General features: G+C 35.6%; 1 protein-coding gene across 4 annotated transcripts in view; it reads left to right on the top strand.

Annotated features, from left to right (window-relative positions):
- PIBF1 (progesterone immunomodulatory binding factor 1) overlaps positions 1 to 18,696 on the top strand; it is a 209,289-nt gene that overhangs the window by 38,458 nt on the left and 152,135 nt on the right. For 3 of the 4 annotated variants that reach the window (XM_068526551.1, XM_068526554.1, XM_068526552.1), the window contains exons 6-9: positions 84 to 217; positions 5,240 to 5,348; positions 5,620 to 5,801; positions 6,905 to 7,030. In XM_068526551.1, the coding sequence (XP_068382652.1) occupies positions 84 to 217; positions 5,240 to 5,348; positions 5,620 to 5,801; positions 6,905 to 7,030 (551 nt within the window). The remainder of the gene's footprint in view (positions 1 to 83; positions 218 to 5,239; positions 5,349 to 5,619; positions 5,802 to 6,904; positions 7,031 to 18,696) is intronic. The other variant, XM_068526553.1, reaches the window with a different exon arrangement.

An 18,696-nucleotide genomic window follows, 5' to 3' on the forward strand; every position in this document is an offset into this window, starting at 1 on the left:
GCACAGCTTAACAGAAGAATTCAGTACAGAATTTGATCAAGTATGTTTGGTTTGAAATGCTTTATTATTGTTTTTATTTATAGACTTATGAGGAAGATCGCAGAAACTACTCTGAGCTTCAAATTAGATGTCAACGTTTGGCCTTAGAATTAGCAGACACAAAACAGTTAATTCAGCAAGGAGACTACCGTCAAGAGAACTACGGTAAAGTCAAGAGGTAAGTAGTTAAGATGGCTACAGTAGTTCTCATTTTTAGCATGCATCAGAGTCACTTGAATTCTTACCATCAACGTCGTTAATTCTACTTTGTATCTTATTTTTTTCTGTCTCCATGGTTTTGCCTTTTCTAGAATGTCATATAGTTGGAATCATACCATATGGAACCTTTTCAGATTGGCTTCTTTGACTTAGTAATATACATCTAAGGTTCCTCCGTGTCTTTTCATGGCTTGATAGCTCATTTGAATAATGAATAAATTCTTTTGAATAATATTCATTGGATAATAATGTGCTATTGAATAATGAATAACATTCCATTGTCAAGATGTACCACAGTTTATTTATCCATTCACCTATTGAAGGACATCTTGGTTGCTTCCCAGTTTTGGCAATTAGGAATAAGGCTGCTATAAATAGTCATGTGCCAGTTTTTTGTATGGACATAAATTTTCATCTCCTCTGGGTAAATACCAAGGAGCATGACCACACTTGTATTGTAAGACTATGTTTAGTTTTGTAAGAAACCACCAAACTGTCTGTCCCAAAGTGTCTGTATCATTTTGCATTTCCACCAGCAATAAATGAGAGCTCCTGTTGCTTCACTCCCTTGCCAGTATTTGTTATCAGTGTTCTGGATTTTGGCCATTCTAACAGGTGTGTAGTCATATCTCGTTGCTTTAATTTGCATTTCCCTGATGACATGATACAGAACATCTTTTCATGTACTTATTTGCCATCTGTATATCTTCTTTGGTGAGGTATCTGTTAAAGGCTTTGGCTCATTTTTTAATTGGGTTGTTTGTTTTCTTACTGTTGAGTTTTTAAGAGTTTTTTATATATTTTGGATAATAGTCCTTTATCAGATACGTCTTTGGCAAATATTTTCTTCCAGTCTGTGGCTTGTCTTCTTACTCTCTTGACATATACCTTATGTCTTCTTATTCTCTTGACATATATCTTATTCTTCATTGCACAGAAGCATGCGGTTTTGGCAGTTTGTTGGATTTAGATTGTATTTTTATATCAGTTGTTTTTATTTTATTTAGAAGTTGCTTTTGTCTTTTCAAATGTGATGCCTTAGAACATAGGAACCCAGTGAAATCATATGTGTGTAAATATTTTTGAAATCTTACTTGATTATTTTTAGTTTATGGCACCAATTTCAATACTTTGCAGTTTTATCTAAAGTTTTTTCAGCTATTCCTTTTTGACAAAAGGCACACATACTTTCAAAAAATAATACTTTCTGAGGATATGTTTCCCATTGTGCTGCTGCTAAGTAGCTATGGCAAATAATTTTCTTTTTGCTGGAATGTACTAATGAACCACCACTTAGCTGTGTGTCCCTAGGAAATCTTAACATTCTAAGCCAAAGTTTTGTCATCTCTGAGATGGTGCTAATACAATAACTGCACTATATAAATTAAGAAGATCAAATAAAGTAATATTTATGAAAGTATATATATGCATGTGTATATATACAGAGATTATGCTAATTGTTCACTGCTATATCTACCTGCACCTAAAATAATTCTTGAACTAAAGTAGTCACTCAGTGAGTGTTTGTTAATTGAATGCATGCTTTATAAATTGTAAAACGCCATAAGGAAATTTGCAAGGTTGTGGGGGATATAACATTGGTGCTCCTACTCCCAGCATGACTGACATGCATTATGTATTATTATGTATGTACTGTTATGTCAAAATACAGTGATTGTTGGAGCTTGAAATCCATGATAGCTATACTATTGGGCTTTCGAAGAAAGCTAGATTTCAAAAGAATCATTTCAAAATGAAGTAGGTTGTGATGGTAAGATGATACTTTGAGTTGGTGTTTTGATGTCCTCTCTGCCACTATAAATTTATAGCAATAGTAAGTAAAATTTGAAAGGAGAAAACTGAAAGGCATAGTCATCAGAATAATCCAGGGTGGCCATGAATGAAGGGTAAACAAACCAAGATGAGTCATGAGTTGATAATTCTTGCAGGTGAGTGATGAAAGTGGAGGTGGGGAGGTGTCTCATTTTAGCATCTCTCTTAACGTATGTTTTATTTTCTATAATGAAAACTTAGGAAATAAAAACATAATAAGCATCATCATGTGCTAGAAATGGAACAGGAAAACAACCAAGCAAGAGTGGCCCAAACTGTGAATCCTTTGGTTCACTCAATAGAAAGAATGGATTTTTAAAAAATGGTCTGGTCACAAACATATAAGATAAACTGGGGGAAAAAAATCACTTTTATGTCCTTGATAAATTCTCACAAAGGTGCAAAAGAAAACAGATATATGGATGTTAACTGCATCATTATTGGAAAGGATTCAAATGCTTTTCAACAGCAGCATGGAAAATAGATTGTGATTTATTTTTATAATGTAATTCTACATAACAATTAAAATCATTAAATTAGATCTGAATGTGTATATGGATAAGTCAAACACATAATATTAAATTTTAAAAAGCAAAATGCATGTGCCCATCTTTCTTTCTTTCTTTCTCCCCCCCTCCCCCTCCAAAGCAGGCAGTTCCTTAACTTTCTGGCATAACAGAAAGTTCTCAGGTTTATTTTGTAATTTCGTTGCCTCAGCCCTTTCTTTAAGGAGTCTTGGTTCCTTTTAGTGGAGAATGCTATTCAGAAATTAAGATTTGGGTCCTGGTCATTGCTACATTGAACGTTATTTCTAGGCCCTTTCAGTAGGCAGAGGCGCAATGAAGAGGCAAGTGAGAGGATGGCTTAACATACTATGGATAAGATCGTACCGATACTTCTAATTCCAATTCAACACCACAATAGCTAGTTTCAAGGGGCTCCAACTGGCCAAATAGGTACAACTTGAATATCAAAATGAATATTAACAATAATGAGTTACAATCCATTGAACAGAATAAGAGTCCTTGAGTGTGTGCTAGTAAATAAAGAGGATCTTCACAGTAGAATGCCAACCAATAAATACATGTGCTTATTGGAATTACTGTTTTGTAACCTCATAATACTGTTTGATTCAAAAGTCATCATTGGAAGCTAAAGCCACTGGGTAAAAGTATATTAGAGAACAGAATGTTAAAATATATCCCATAGCAAATTTGGGTGAATATCTCTTCCTTTCAGATGTCACTGAAAGTGTGTAGAAGCAATTATCCAGTTATTTTATAGGACTCAATAAACTGTGAAATGTTGTAAAAGAAAAAAATTCCCACAGATTACTTATTAATTGCAAAGGGCAAAAAGATACCTTTATAGTTGAGAACTTCGGCAGATACCACCTTAAGCAAATGATCAAAGTTATTGTCACCAATCATGAGATTAAGTGACATCATCTCAATACATCTTTATTTGATGTACTGAGGACACATGATCTCTTCTGTAATATTCCTGCCCAAAGTGCTTAATCTAAATCTAGTCATAGAAAAACATCAGACAAATGACAGTTGAGCAACATTCTATAAAGTTGACCTGTGCGCTACAAAAGGTCAATGTCGTGAAAGACAAAGGAAGGGAGAATCTTAACCACTGGACCGCCAGGGAAGTCCCGATGATTATATTCTGATTACATAAGAGAATATCTTTAACCTTTGGAAAGTCACACCAAATTATTTAGGGATAAAGGGACCTAATGTCTGCGTATGACAAATAGTTGAGGGGGAAAAAATGCACATGTAGAATTGTGTGCGTGTGTGTAGACGTGTATACCTGTATATGTGTGTGTATTTTTATATATATGAATTCATATATATATATTTATTCACATATATGAACAACAGAGAGGAAGAGAATAAATATGACAAAGTAATATTTAGTAAATATTACAAAGTAAATATGACAAAATGTTAACAATTGGTGAGTAAAAGTATGTAAAAAAACATATGATATGGAAATTCATCATTGTATCTAGGGGATGATATTGGAACAGTGAGAAAATATAGGGAACTTCAGCTTTACTCATAGTGTTCTATCTTTTTAAAAAACAGAACAAAACTTTAATGCAAATATAGACAAATGTAACTGTCGTCAGCTGTGGATAGCAAGTTCATGAGTATTTTGCTGTATCATGCTTTATAATCTTTTTTTTTACATTAAAAAATCATAGCAAAAGTCCTTACTTTGTGAGAATAAAAACATTTGTATGTAAAGGCATAAAATACTTAAAGTAACATTACCAAAATATTAATATTGCTAGTCATCTTTAGTTAGTGGGTTTATGGGTGATTGTTATTTTTCAACTTGTGCTTTGCTCAGGTATAATTATAATACTTTGTTAAGCAGAAGAAATCTTAGAAGTCATCTTTCTAAATGAGTTATTGAAAATCTAATGAAAAGAAAAACAATTCTTAATAGCTCTCTCCATGGAAACACCAGGGGAGTAGATGAAATCAAGTGCAAAGGAACTGATTCTCACTGCAGAGAACAAGTTAAGAATTAGCAAATCTATTTCTCTGCTCATTTTTTAAGATACTTGTTTGTAGGTTTGGTCCAATTCTTGATTTTGCTGTGTTGGGGAAAGAGCTGGTCTGAAAATGGAAATTAGAATCTCTGGGTAATCATAAACAATTTGTGAATGAAATAATCACAAGAATGCCTGCCTGTGTATCATCTGTGCAATCTGAGTGATGATTTAAGGCCTTTTTTAGCCTAACAACTGAAAGCCTAGAGCCATGTTTTAAATTCTTTAAAAGTTTTGGCTTCAAGATTAGATTGAAGATGATTAATGAAAAGATACCAGAGTGTACCTTAGAAAATTTTATTATTTACTTTGCTGATTAGTGTAGCTTACATATTTATTTTTTGAAGATAAGAAATTCATGTTTATGTATCTGAACAAGGTCTTGAACAGAGTCCCTTCTAAATTTGAAAAGCAGATACTTTATCGTTCGTGGAATGACACTGAAGTATCTCTGTTCAGTTTCCTGAAACATAATCGATGTTTTTAAAATGTTCGTTATAAAAAGAGACGTAGAATTTACGTACGTGTTTGAGTTTTATTTTAGTAAAAATAAATAAATGTATTTGAATTTTATAGTGAGCGTGATGCACTTGAACAGGAAGTAACTGACTTAAGGAGAAAACATGAAACACTTGAAGGCTCTCACATAATTCAAGCTAAAGAAAGAAGTGAATTATCAAAAGAGGTAAGCTTATAGAGTCACTTGTATTTTATCGTACCGTGATTGTGGACACAGCCCAGGGCAGAATTGTGAGAGGGACATTTTTTTTCCTTTCTGATGTAATTGCTAGAAGGAAGGGATTTTTTAGTAGCTCTGTTTATATGAAAATTTTCATGGTAAGAATTAGCCCTCTTTATATGTTGGACAAAAGCACAAATGAAAGAAAATAACTCAGTAAGCCTTGAAAAGTAAGATGACATTGCTCTGGACACTGTCTGTCTCTGCGTGTGTGTAGGTAGGCACCTTACAGCATACTGTTACTTTACTGCAAAAGGATAAAGAATATCTCAACCGCCAAAACATGGAGCTTAGTGTTCGCTGTGCCCATGAAGAGGATCGTCTTGAAAGACTTCAAACTCAACTTGAAGAAACCAAAAAGGCTAGAGAAGAGATGTATGAAAAGTACGTAACATCAAGGTAAGATTTACATTATTTTCCATATCAATAGATATAAATTAACACCAGCTTCTTTGAGGGAACTCTTGGCTTTGGGGAAGAATAGCGATTTTTTTGTAAGGTCTATAGGATGATATTAAGATAATCGTTCATTTTGTTTCCTCATAAGTTACTCATATTCTAATTGATTTTTTTCTTAAGATATTTTGTTTTTTCCAACAACCAAAAGCCTATTTCTTTTAGGTAAGGATATATACACTGTAACTATTTTTATGTATTTTTTCTTATGATATAACCTTTTTAATTCCCAGTGACTAAGATCTCTACATAAGTGTTTTATGGAAGTATATAAATATCTTTATAGAAGTATATTTTTGAAGAAAATGTAATTGTGTGGAACCTGACTAAGCTGACCTTTTCTTGACTGTGTGAAACATAAAAGAATAAGGAGGCAGCATTGAGTACTGGTTTAAGATACAGGCTCTGGAATCAGACTCCTGCATTTCAATCCTGTCTTCTCTCTTCAAGTAGATGAATAAGCTATTCCTTTATAGCCTTTATAATCCTTGAATTATTTATTCTTAATAACATTTTTCCCAGCTTGTGGTATTTTTCTTCAGTTTGTGCTTCTGCTAATACCCTGTGTAACACTTTGTGACTTTGCTAAGAGGTCACAGTGGCTATGGTTGTTGTACTTAGAAGGAAAGGTTTTGTAAAGAGTACATTCGGGTCATTTTTTTTAAGATTAATTGTCTCCCAATATGCACCACATCAGATCATTGTTTCTAAATGAAGGACCTTCCATAATGCATTAGTTTTCAAGTCTCTTGCCATATGCGTTAAATTAGTAAAATATTTTTGAAGATGAATAATTATTCAACATGAGTGAACATTTTATATAGTAATTAAGCCTTTAGGGTGATATGTTTAAAAGAAAATCTTAGATGGAACTAGTTTGGAATGGTATTTTTAAGAATTTTAAAGCTTTATATCTAAACTGTGTTTTTCAAGTAATATTGTATGTAGAGTATATTTGACATAAGATATTAAAATATTACATGAAGGGCAAAGACCTATTTCTTTTACAAACAAAACAAATGGATATTCCTTTTGACTCTTTGCAGAGACCATTATAAAACAGAATATGAAAATAAACTACGTGATGAACTGGAACAAATCAGATTGAAAACTAATCAAGAAATTGATCAACTTCGAAGTGCCTCCAGGGAAATGTTTGAACGGGAAAACAGGTAAAAAAAAACCAAGAATTTTATGTGATATTTTATTGCTCTTTGTTTGAAGCTTATAGTTTTATGGAAGTTAAACTTTAGTTCATGACATAATGTCTTTTTTTAATACATTAAAGAAAATTTGTCATAAATCTAAATCTAAGTATAATGGAATATTAAAGTTCTAAGGTCTTTGATAACTAGCTTAGAACAGGGTTTATCAGATGTTAGGCCTGTTTATTCTGGTATTCCTATTATCTTTTTATTACCCTGTTAGCTTTTCCTTTTGCCTTTACCTTAGTTCAGATTAAGGACAGAAATGAAAAGGAAATTAGAGAGTACTAAGAGATACCAGTAGTTCTTCCTGTAATATGCCAGTGATTTCTCCAGGAAGTTTTTAGAAGCTGGAATAATAATATGAAGTATTGCTTATGCCTCATATAGCTGCTGGTCCTAAAGACATGTTAGATAATCTTTAAGAAGGATCAGTTTTATTCATGCAGTTACTTTTAGAACAGCATATATTAGGTTTTCTTAGTGATTGGCAGCATTAAGGGAAAAATAAATGCTACTTATTTCAATAGCGGTTATTTTTATATACCATCATTATGGTTCATATGGCTTTTCAAAGTTGATGTTTTGGAGGGAAACTTTTTTGAAATGGACTTAATTGTCATACTAGTTCATCAGCACTGACTTGAGTGTATGCTATTATCTTTGCCAACAAGCAAGACTTTAAATCAGACTAAGGCTGATATTAGAGAAGGTTACATTTGAGCTCTAAGAACAATGAATTTACTTATTTAGCAAATATTTATTAAGGTCCACCATGTTCTGGATACCTGTCAGATCCCATAGATACAGTGGTGACCTCTGCCTTCGCAAAGCTGGTAGTCTAATGGAGAAATAGAGAAACAATGATCAAACGTATGATGATAATGGAGCAAATGGCAAGATACACAGGATGAGACCACATAGACTCAAGGTGTATCTAACTCAGCCCTGGGAGGAATCAGGGAAGACTACGTGGAGGGAGAAGTGCGCATGCTAACACCTGCACGATGACTAAGCGTAAGACTGTCAGTTATGGGAGGGAAGGGAATTAGGGGAGTTAATGCACACCCTGGAGGCAAGACAAAATGAAGTTTTTTGAACAAATAGAATAATTCAGTATGGTTAGACCATAGACCAAGAGGCAGCAAGTTGTAAGAGATGAAACAGAAGAGGGAAACAGGACCAAATCATGCATTTGAGCCATTGTCTAAGACCATGAACAATTGAAAGATTTGGGGAATATGCATGATATGATCTAATTTTATATAAAAAGACCATTATGTGATGTGGAGGATAGACTGGAAGAGTATAATGCTATAGACAAAGAGGCCACTTTTAGAGGTTGTTTCCCTTATCAAGACGGATAGTGAAGATGGAACTGGATTAGTAGCAGTAGAGACAGGGGGAAGTGGGCCAGATTGGAAGAGTGCTCAGGAGATGGAACTAACCTAACTAAATAGTCAGGAGGATTCATTGGCTAGATTGGATTGGGGAGTGAGAAGTTACGGATGTCACCAAGTTCTTGATGGGGCAGGTGAGGGGATAGTGATGCAGTTTTTAAAGCATTAGAAAAAGGCACGGCTTTAATTGGGAAACATGACAAATTTAGTTTAGTTTCATTAAGTCTGTGTGACATATGCAAATAGAAAAGTTGACTATATAAGGTCTGAATCTCAGGAGAAAGATCTAGACATGAGCTAGACCTGTGGCATAGGTGATACTACTATTTTGTTTTACAAATAAGTACTTATAGTCCTGTGGCTCAATTCTGTTATGGATTTTATAATAAAGGCTTTTATTGGCCAACTTAATAACCTTAAAATTTATGGGATTGTTTCTATGGTAACGTGTGATTACTTCCAAACAATTCACATAGCCACATAAACCTTGGTATGTAATCATTTTGAGAATGCACTGATTTTTTAGTTTTTGTTGTTGCCGTTGTTGTTTTATTTTTTAAAAACTCCTTTAAAATGCATCCCCTGGTAACATAAATTGATGTAAACTAGCCCCTACTCTCTAAGATGATTGGTAGAGGTAGGTTGAGAAACAGACGACAGAACCATTTCTGGAAGCAGGGAAGCTGAAGACAGGTTTCCTTTTCCCCTGTGTTGTTCTGACTCCATAGCCACGTCAAAGTGGATACCACCTAGTCAGGGAATTCCTGGGACTGGGGCTACTGCCCTGGAAACCCCAGCCAGCCCCCAGATCCAGAATGACTCCATGGATATTGAAGCTAGGGTGGATGGTTGCCACCAGGTGGTGCCAAACTGCAGCCCAGGCCCAAAGACATTTGAATTGCACAGGACTTCTAGCCAGCTGTATGTACTATAGGCTCACCTTTATCACTGTATTAACCTTACAATAATCCAACCCTGTGTTTTATGTGGCTGAATCTTTTTTAATCCCAGTTTCTTCATTCTGGCAGGATTTAACTATAGTTAGAGCTTACGTTCCACTGGTCTTTCACAAGGTAAAAATAAATTGCAAATTATTTCTTTTGAAATCTTACAACTTAAAATAATTAAAGAAAGGATTTTAGTATTCCTTGTTATGAAACATGAGATTCAGAAAACACAAGTGTACACATTTAGATATTTTTGTGTCTGAGCAAATTAATCGTGTGCTTTGGACTTAGACGTTTAATTGTGTCAATTTTATTTTATCAAAGTATGCTGTTACAATATGAATTTAAATGGATAAAGTACTTACACTGGCATATTTGTACTTAGTCTCCTTGCCTCTTGGCCAATAAATATTTTTAGGAGAAAGTTAAATAATAAGATTAGAGAAATATGTTTTGCCTTTGGTTTGCTTTCTATACATTGGGGGATATTAAGAGAGTACCTTTTTAAAGACTTAAATATAAGACACGACACCATAAAACTCCTAGAAGGGAACATAGGCATAACATTCTCTGACATAAATCATAGCAATGTTTTCTTTGGTCAGTCTCCCAAGTCAGTAGACATAAAAGCAAAAATAAACAAATGGGACCTAATCAAACTTACAAGCTTTTGCACAACAGGGGAAACCATAAACAAAATGAAAAAATAACATATGGAATGGGAGAAAATATTTGCATACCATACAAGGCTTCATTTCCAAAATATACACACAGCGCATACAACTCAATAACAAAAAAGCAAACAACCCAATCAAAAAATGGGCAGAAGACCTAAATAGACATTTCTCCAAAGAAGACATAAAGATGGCTAATAGACACATGAAAAGTTGTTCAACATTGCTAATTATTAGAGAAATGCAAATCAAAACTTTAATGAGGTAACACCTCACACCGGTCAGAATGGCCATCATTAAAAAGTCTACAAATAACAAGTGACAGAGAGGGTGTGGAGAAAAAGGAACCCTCCTACACTATTGGTGGGAATGTAAATTGGTGTAGCTCCAATTAAGAATGGAGGTTCCTTAAAAAACTAAAAATGGAGTTGCCATACGATCCAGCAATCCCACTCCTGGGCATATATCTGGAGAAAACTCTAATTCAAAAAGACATATGCGACGGAAGATAAGACACAGGGAGGAGGTGATGTGACCAGAAAGGCAGAGACTGGAGCAATACAACCACAGCTTGAGGAATTTTGACAGGGACTGGAAGCTGAAAAAGGGGCGGAGATTAACCAAGATGGCGGAGTAGAAGGACGTGCTCTCACTCCCTCTTGCGAGAGCACCAGAATCACAACTGGCTGCTGGACAATCATCGACAGGAAGACACTGGAACTCACCAAGGAGGATACCCCACGTCCAAGGACAGAGGAGAAGCCACAGTGAGACGGTAGGAGGGGCGCAATCAGAGTACAATCAAATCCCATAACTGCTGGGTGGGTGACTCACAGACTGGTGAACACTTATACCACAGAAGTCCACCCACTGGAGTGAAGCTTCTGAGCCCCACGTCAGGCTTCCCAACCTGGGGGGTCCGCCAACGGGAGGAGGAATTCCTAGAGAATCAGACTTTGAAGCCTAGTGGGAATTGATTGCAGGACTTTGACAGGACTGGGGGAAACAGAGACCCCACTCTTGGAGGGCACACACAAAGTAGTGTGCGCATCGGGACCCAGGGGAAGGAGCAGTGACCCTGGGGGAGACTGAACCAGACCTACCTGCTGGTGTTGGGGGGTCTCCTGCAGAGGTGGGAGGTGGCTCTGTTTCACCGTGGGGACAAGGACACTGGCAGCGGAGGTTCTGGGAAGTGCTCCTTGGCATGAGCCCTCCCAGAGTCTGCCATTAACCCCATCAAAGAGCCCAGGTAGGCTCCAGTGTTGAGTTGCCTCAGGCAAAACAACCAACAGGGAGGGAACCCAGCCCCACCCATCAACAGTCAAGTGGATTAAAGTGTTACGGAGCTCTGTCCGCCACAGCAACAGTCAGCTCTACCCACCACCAGAGCCTCCCATCAAGCCTCTTAGATAGCCTCAACCACCAGAGGGCAGACAGCAGAAGCAAGAAAAACTACAATCCTGCAGCCTGTGGACCAAAAACCACAGTTACAGAAAGATAGACAAGATGAAAAGGCAGAGGGCTATATATCAGATGAAGGAACAAGAAAAAACCCCAGAAAAACAACTAAATGAAGTGGAGATAGGCAACCTTCCAGAAAAAGAATTCAGAATAATGATAGTGAAGATGATCCAGGACCTCGGAATAAGAATGGAGGCAAAGATTGAGAAGATGCAAGAAATGATTAACAAAGACCTAGAAGAATTAAAGAACAAACAAACAGAGATGACCAATACAATAACTGAAATGAAAACTACACTAGAAGGAATCCATAGCAGAATAACTGAGGCAGAAGAACAGATAAGTGACCTGGAAGACAGAATGGTGGAATTCACTGCTGTGGAACAGACTAAAGAAAAAACAATGAAAAGAAATGAAGACAGCCTAAGAGACCTCTGGGACAACATTAAACGCAACAACATTCGCATTATAGGGGTCCCAGAAGGAGAAGAGAGAGAGAAAGGGCAAGAGAAAATATTTGAAGAGATTATAGTCGAAAACTTCCCTAACATGGGAAAGGAAATAGCCACCCAAGTCCAGGAAGTGCAGAGAGTCCCATACAGGATAAACCCAAGGAGAAAGACGCCGAGACACACAGTAATCAAAATGGCAAAAATTAAAGACAAAGAAAAATTATTGAAAGCAGCAAGGGAAAAACGACAAATAACATACAAGGGAACTCCCATAAGGTTAACAGCTGATTTCTCAGCAGAAACTCTACAAGCCAGAAGGGAGTGGCATGATATACTTAAAGTGATGAAAGGGAAGAACCTACAACCAAGATTCCTCTACCCGGCAAGGATCTCATTTAGATTTGATGGAGAAATCAAAAGCTTTACAGACAAGCAAAAGCTAAGAGAATTCAGCACCACCAAACCAGCTCTACAACAAATGCTAAAGGAACTTCTCTAAGTGGGAAACACAAGAGAAGAAAAGGACCTACAAAAACAAACCCAAAACAATTAAGAAAATGGTCATAGGAATATACATATCGATAATTACCTTAAACGTGAATGGATTAAATGCTCCAACCAAAAGACACAGGCTTGCTGAATGGATACAAAAACAAGACCCATATATATGCTGTGTACAAGAGACCCACTTTAGACCTAGGGACACATACAGACTGAAAGTGAGGGGATGGAAAAAGATATTCCATGCAAATGGAAATCAAAAGAAAGCTGGAGTAGCTGTACTCATATCAGATAAAATAGACTTTAAAGTAAAGAATGTTACAAGAGACAAAGAAGGACACTACATAATGATCAAGGGATCAATCCAAGAAGAAGATATAACAATTATAAATATATACGCACCCAACATAGGAGCACCTCAATACATAAGGCAACTGCTAACAGCCATAAAAGAGGAAATTGACAGTAACACAATAATAGTGGGGGACTTTAACACCTCACTTACACCAATGGACAGATCATCCAAAATGAAAATAAATAAGGAAACAGAAGCTTTAAATGACACAATAGACCAGATAGATTTAATTGATATTTATAGGACATTCCATCCAAAAACAGCAGATTACACGTTCTTCTCAAGTGCGCACGGAACATTCTCCAGGATAGATCACATCTTGGGTCACAAATCAAGCCTCAGTAAATTTAAGAAAATTGAAATCATATCAAGCATCTTTTCTGACCACAATGCTATGAGATTAGAAATGAATTACAGGGAAAAAAACGTAAAAAAGACAAACACATGGAGGCTAAACAATACGTTACTAAATAACCAAGAGATCACTGAAGAAATCAAAGAAGAAATCAAAAAATACCTAGAGACAAATGACAATGAAAACACGACAACCCAAAACCTATGGGATGCAGCAAAAGCAGTTCTAAGAGGGAAGTTTACAGCTATACAAGCCTACCTAAAGAAACAAGAAAAATCTCAAGTAAACAATCTAACCTTACACCTAAAGAAACTAGAGAAAGAAGAACAAACAAAACCCAAACTTAGCAGAAGGAAAGAAATCATAAAGATCAGAGCAGAAATAAATGAAATAGAAACAAAGAAAACAATAGCAAAGATCAATAAAACTAAGAGCTGGTTCTTTGAGAAGATAAACAAAATCGATAAGCCATTAGCCAGACTCATCAAGAAAAAGAGGGAGAGGACTCAAATCAATAAAATCAGAAATGAAAAAGGAGAAGTTACAACAGACACTGCAGAAATACAAAGCATCCTAAGAGACTACTACAAGCAACTTTATGCCAATAAAATGGACAACCTGGAAGAAATGGACAAATTCTTAGAAAGGTATAACCTTCCAAGACTGAACCAGGAAGAAACAGAAAATATGAACAGACCAATCACAAGCAATGAAATTGAAACTGTGATTAAAAATCTTCCAACAAACAAAAGTCCAGGACCAGATGGCTTCACAGGTGAATTCTATCAAACATTTAGAGAAGAGCTAACACCTATCCTTCTCAAACTCTTCCAAAAAATTGCAGAGGAAGGAACACTCCCAAACTCATTCTATGAGGCCACCATCACCCTGATACCAAAACCGGACAAAGACACTACAAAGAAAGAAAATTACAGACCGATATCACTGATGAATATAGAGGCAAAAATCCTCAACAAAATACTAGCAAACAGAATCCAACAACACATTAAAAGGATCATACACCACGATCAAGTGGGATTTATCCCAGGGATGCAAGGATTCTTCAATATACGCAAATCAATCAATGTGATACACCATATTAACAAACTGAAGAAGAAAAACCATATGATCATCTCAATAGATGCAGAAAAAGCTTTTGACAAAATTCAACACCCATTTATGATAAAAACTCTCCAGAAAGTGGGCATAGAGGGAACCTACCTCAACATAATAAAGGCCATATATGACAAACCCACAGCAAACATCATTCTCAATGGTGAAAAACTGAAAGCATTTCCTCTAAGATCAGGAACGAGACAAGGATGTCCACTCTCACCACTATTATTCAACATAGTTCTGGAAGTCTTAGCCACGGCAATCAGAGAAGAAAAAGAAATAAAAGGAATCCAAATTGGAAAAGAAGAAGTAAAACTGTCACTGTTTGCGGATGACATGATATTATACATAGAGAATCCTAAAACTGCCACCAGAAAACTGCTAGATCTAATTAATGAATATGGTAAAGTTGCAGGATACAAAATTAATGCACAGAAATCTCTTGCATTCCTATACACTAATGATGAAAAATCTGAAAGAGAAATTATGGAAACACTCCCATTTACCATTGCAACAAAAAGAATAAAATACCTAGGAATAAACCTACCTAGGGAGACAAAAGACCTGTATGCAGAAAACTATAAGACACTGATGAAAGAAATTAAAGATGATCCCAACAGATGGAGAGACATACCATGTTCTTGGATTGGAAGAATCAACATTGTGAAAATGACTATACTACCCAAAGTAATCTACAGATTCAATGCAATCCCTATCAAATTACCAATGGCATTTTTTACGGAACTAGAACAAATCATCTTAAAATTTGTGTGGAGACACAAAAGACCCCGAATAGCCAAAGCAGTCTTGAGGGAAAAAAACGGAGCTGGAGGAATCAGACTCCCTGACTTCAGACTATACTACAAAGCTACAGTAATCAAGACAATATGGTACTGGCACAGAAACAGAAACATAGATCAATGGAACAAGATAGAAAGCCCAGAGATAAACCCGCGCACCTATGGTCAACTAATCTATGACAAAGGAGGCAAAGATATACAATGGAGAAAAGACAGTCTCTTCAATAAGTGGTGCTGGGAAAACTGGACAGCTACGTGTAAAAGAATGAAATTAGAATACTCCCTAACACCATACACAAAAATAAGCTCAAAATTGATTCGAGACCTAAATGTAAGACTGGACACTATAAAACTCTTAGAGGAAAACATAGGAAGAACACTCTTTGACATAAATCACAGCAAGATCTTTTTTGATCCACCTCCTAGAGTAATGGAAATAAAAACAAAAGTAAACAAATGGGACCTAATGAAACTTCAAAGCTTTTGCACAGCAAAGGAAACCATAAACAAGACGAAAAGGCAACCCTCAGAATGGGAGAAAATATTTGCAAACGAATCAACGGACAAAGGATTAATCTCCAAAATATATAAACAGCTCATTCAGCTCAATATTAAAGAAACAAACACCCCAATCCAAAAATGGGCAGAAGACCTAAATAGACATTTCTCCAAAGAAGACATACAGACGGCCACGAAGCACATGAAAAGATGCTCAACATCACTAATTATTAGAGAAATGCAAGTCAAAACTACAATGAGGTATCACCTCACTGCTGTTAGAATGGGCATCATCAGAAAATCTACAAACAACAAATGCTGGAGAGGGTATGGAGAAAAGGGAACCCTCTTGCACTGTTGGTGGGAATGTAAATCGATACAGCCACTATGGAGAACAATATGGAGGTTCCTTAAAAAACTAAAAATAGAATTACCATATGACCCAGCAATCCCACTACTGGGCATATACCCAGAGAAAACCGTAATTCAAAAAGACACATGCACCCGAATGTTCATTGCAGCACTATTTACAATAGCCAGGTCATGGAAGCAACCTAAATGCCCATCAACAGACGAATGGATAAAGAAGTTGTGGTACATGTATACAATGGAATATTACTCAGCCATAAAAAGGAACAAAATTGAGTCATTTGTTGAGACATGGATGGATCTAGAGACTGTCATACAGAGTGAAGTAAGTCAGAAAGAGAAAAACAAATATCGTGTATTAACGCATGTATGTGGAACCTAGAAAAATGGTACAGATGAGCCAGTTTGCAGGGCAGAGGTTGAGACACAGATGTAGAGAACGGACATATGGACACCGAGGGGGGAAAACTGCGGTGGGGTGGGTATGGTGTTGTGCTGAATTGGGCGATTGGGATTGACATGTATACACTGATGTGTATAAAATTGATGCCTAATTAGAACCTGCAGTATAAAAAAACAAACAAACAAAACAACTAATACTAAACTTTCATTGGGTTATTTGTATGGAAATATGTTAATATAAATGTTTCAGACATTACATGAAATTTCTAAAAATCTTATATGTTCTGGTGTAACGTTATAAGTCATAATCCTAGTTATTACCTTAAAATGTATATCTCAGAAATAACTAATTTTCTAGTCAACTGCATTATTATGAGCTTTCATCAAATTTTTAACTGTGGTCATTTTTAAGTCTTTTGTCATTTACAGACAGTTCTGTGTGTACCCTGATGCTTTTGCAAATATGTTCCTATAAAAGGGTTTCATCTTTAAGAAATTCCTGGAAAAGACTCTGACAAGTACAGGTTTCTGGTAACTGACTGTACTGCTGAACTGAATGAATAAGCATTTTCAGAACTCTAATGAAAAACTGATGAACTCATAAAAGTGCTAACAAAAGATCAAGATGGAAAAAAAAAAATTTAATTACATGGGATTGAGTGAACTGATGAGGATGAGTATAATTTTTGTGACTTTCTGTCTGAATTAAAAAAAAAAAATCCAACAAGGACTCAGAGGCAAAGAATATACAAATCAATTTTCACTGCAAAGTAAAGGAGCTGTTACAGTGGAGGATTACTGGACTGAATGTCAATATTATGACATAGTATGAGTGTGTTTCATGTTTGGTAATTGCAATCATTGTTGCTTTTGTTGTGGTCATCCATGTACAATGCTTGGTGTCAGTCTATTTATCTCTTGTAGAAATAAAATACAGTGTGTGTGTGTGAAAAAAAAACAAAAACAAAAAAACAGCAGGGGCTGAAAGAAAAACCCAGTCTATTGTTTGAAAAAAAAAAAAAAAAAGTTAAAGGAAACTATGGCATTTGATTAGCTTGGCCAGTGGCTAATTTAGTCGTTGACCTTTGGAGTTCTTGTTAGCTGAGGATATTTGCTTCATTTCTGTTGCATGAAACTTGGAGCAATTCCAAATCAATACAGTTATCAAATGCCATACCAAAAATCATTGTAAACTATAGTTCAGTGGAAAATTACTAACGCTGAACAGTATACATTAGTGTTTTTCAAACTTCCTTGCACATTAAACCATCTGGGGAGTTTAAAAAACAGAAACAGAAGCAACCACTAATGTGTGCACCTAAAGCACAATTTTTTTTAAATTGGTTTGTGGCAGAGTTCATTAATAGATACTTTTTAAAAGCTCTCCAGGGAGTCTAATATTTAGTCAATATATGGTCCCACTTGTGTTATATTCTGAATGAATCGTTGCAGATTTATTGATTATTATTGCTTCTGAATATTAGCTTGAGATTCAGAGATTAAGGTGCATCAGTAAATTATTTTAGAAAAATTTCTTTTCAACACAACTTTAAAAGTTTAGTATTATATATGTGTTTAATCAAGAAACAAGAATATGTATTCAGTGGAGAACAAATAATCTTATATTTTAAATAATCTATCATCTCAACTTTTTAAATTTAAAAAAAAAAAAAAAAAAGACATATGCACCCAAATGTTCATAGCAACTCTATTTACAATAGCCAAGACATGGAAGCAATCTAAATGCCCATAGACAGATAAATGGATAAAGAAGATGTGGCATATGTATACAATGAAATACTACTCAGCCATAAAAAAAGAATGAAATAATGCCATTTCAGCATGGATGACCTAGAGATTATCACACTAAGTGAAGTAAGCCAGAAAGAGAAAGACAGATAACATATCACTTATATGTAGACTCTAAAATATGATACAAATGAACTTATTTACAAAGCAGAAGTAGACTCACAAACATAGAAAACAAACTTATGGTTACCAAAGGGGAAAGGGGGTGGGGGAGGGATAAATTGGGAGTTTGGGATTAGTAGATACAAACTACTCTTACATAAAATAGATAAACAACAAGGTCCTACTGTATATCACAGGGTACTATATTCAATATTCTGTAATAAACCATAGTGGAAAAGAAAAAAAAAGATATGTACTCAAGGGTTGAGATTTAATAAAGTAATTTTACTGCTTTAAAAAAAGAGAGAGAGAGTTCCTTTTATTTTCTCCTCTTAGATGTGGAAAAGAAAGATGGAACTCATGCCATGCAATCTTGATATCTGCCCCTGTAG

This window comes from Eschrichtius robustus, chromosome 18 (assembly GCF_028021215.1).
Source record: "Eschrichtius robustus isolate mEscRob2 chromosome 18, mEscRob2.pri, whole genome shotgun sequence".
Taxonomy (NCBI): domain Eukaryota; kingdom Metazoa; phylum Chordata; class Mammalia; order Artiodactyla; family Eschrichtiidae; genus Eschrichtius; species Eschrichtius robustus.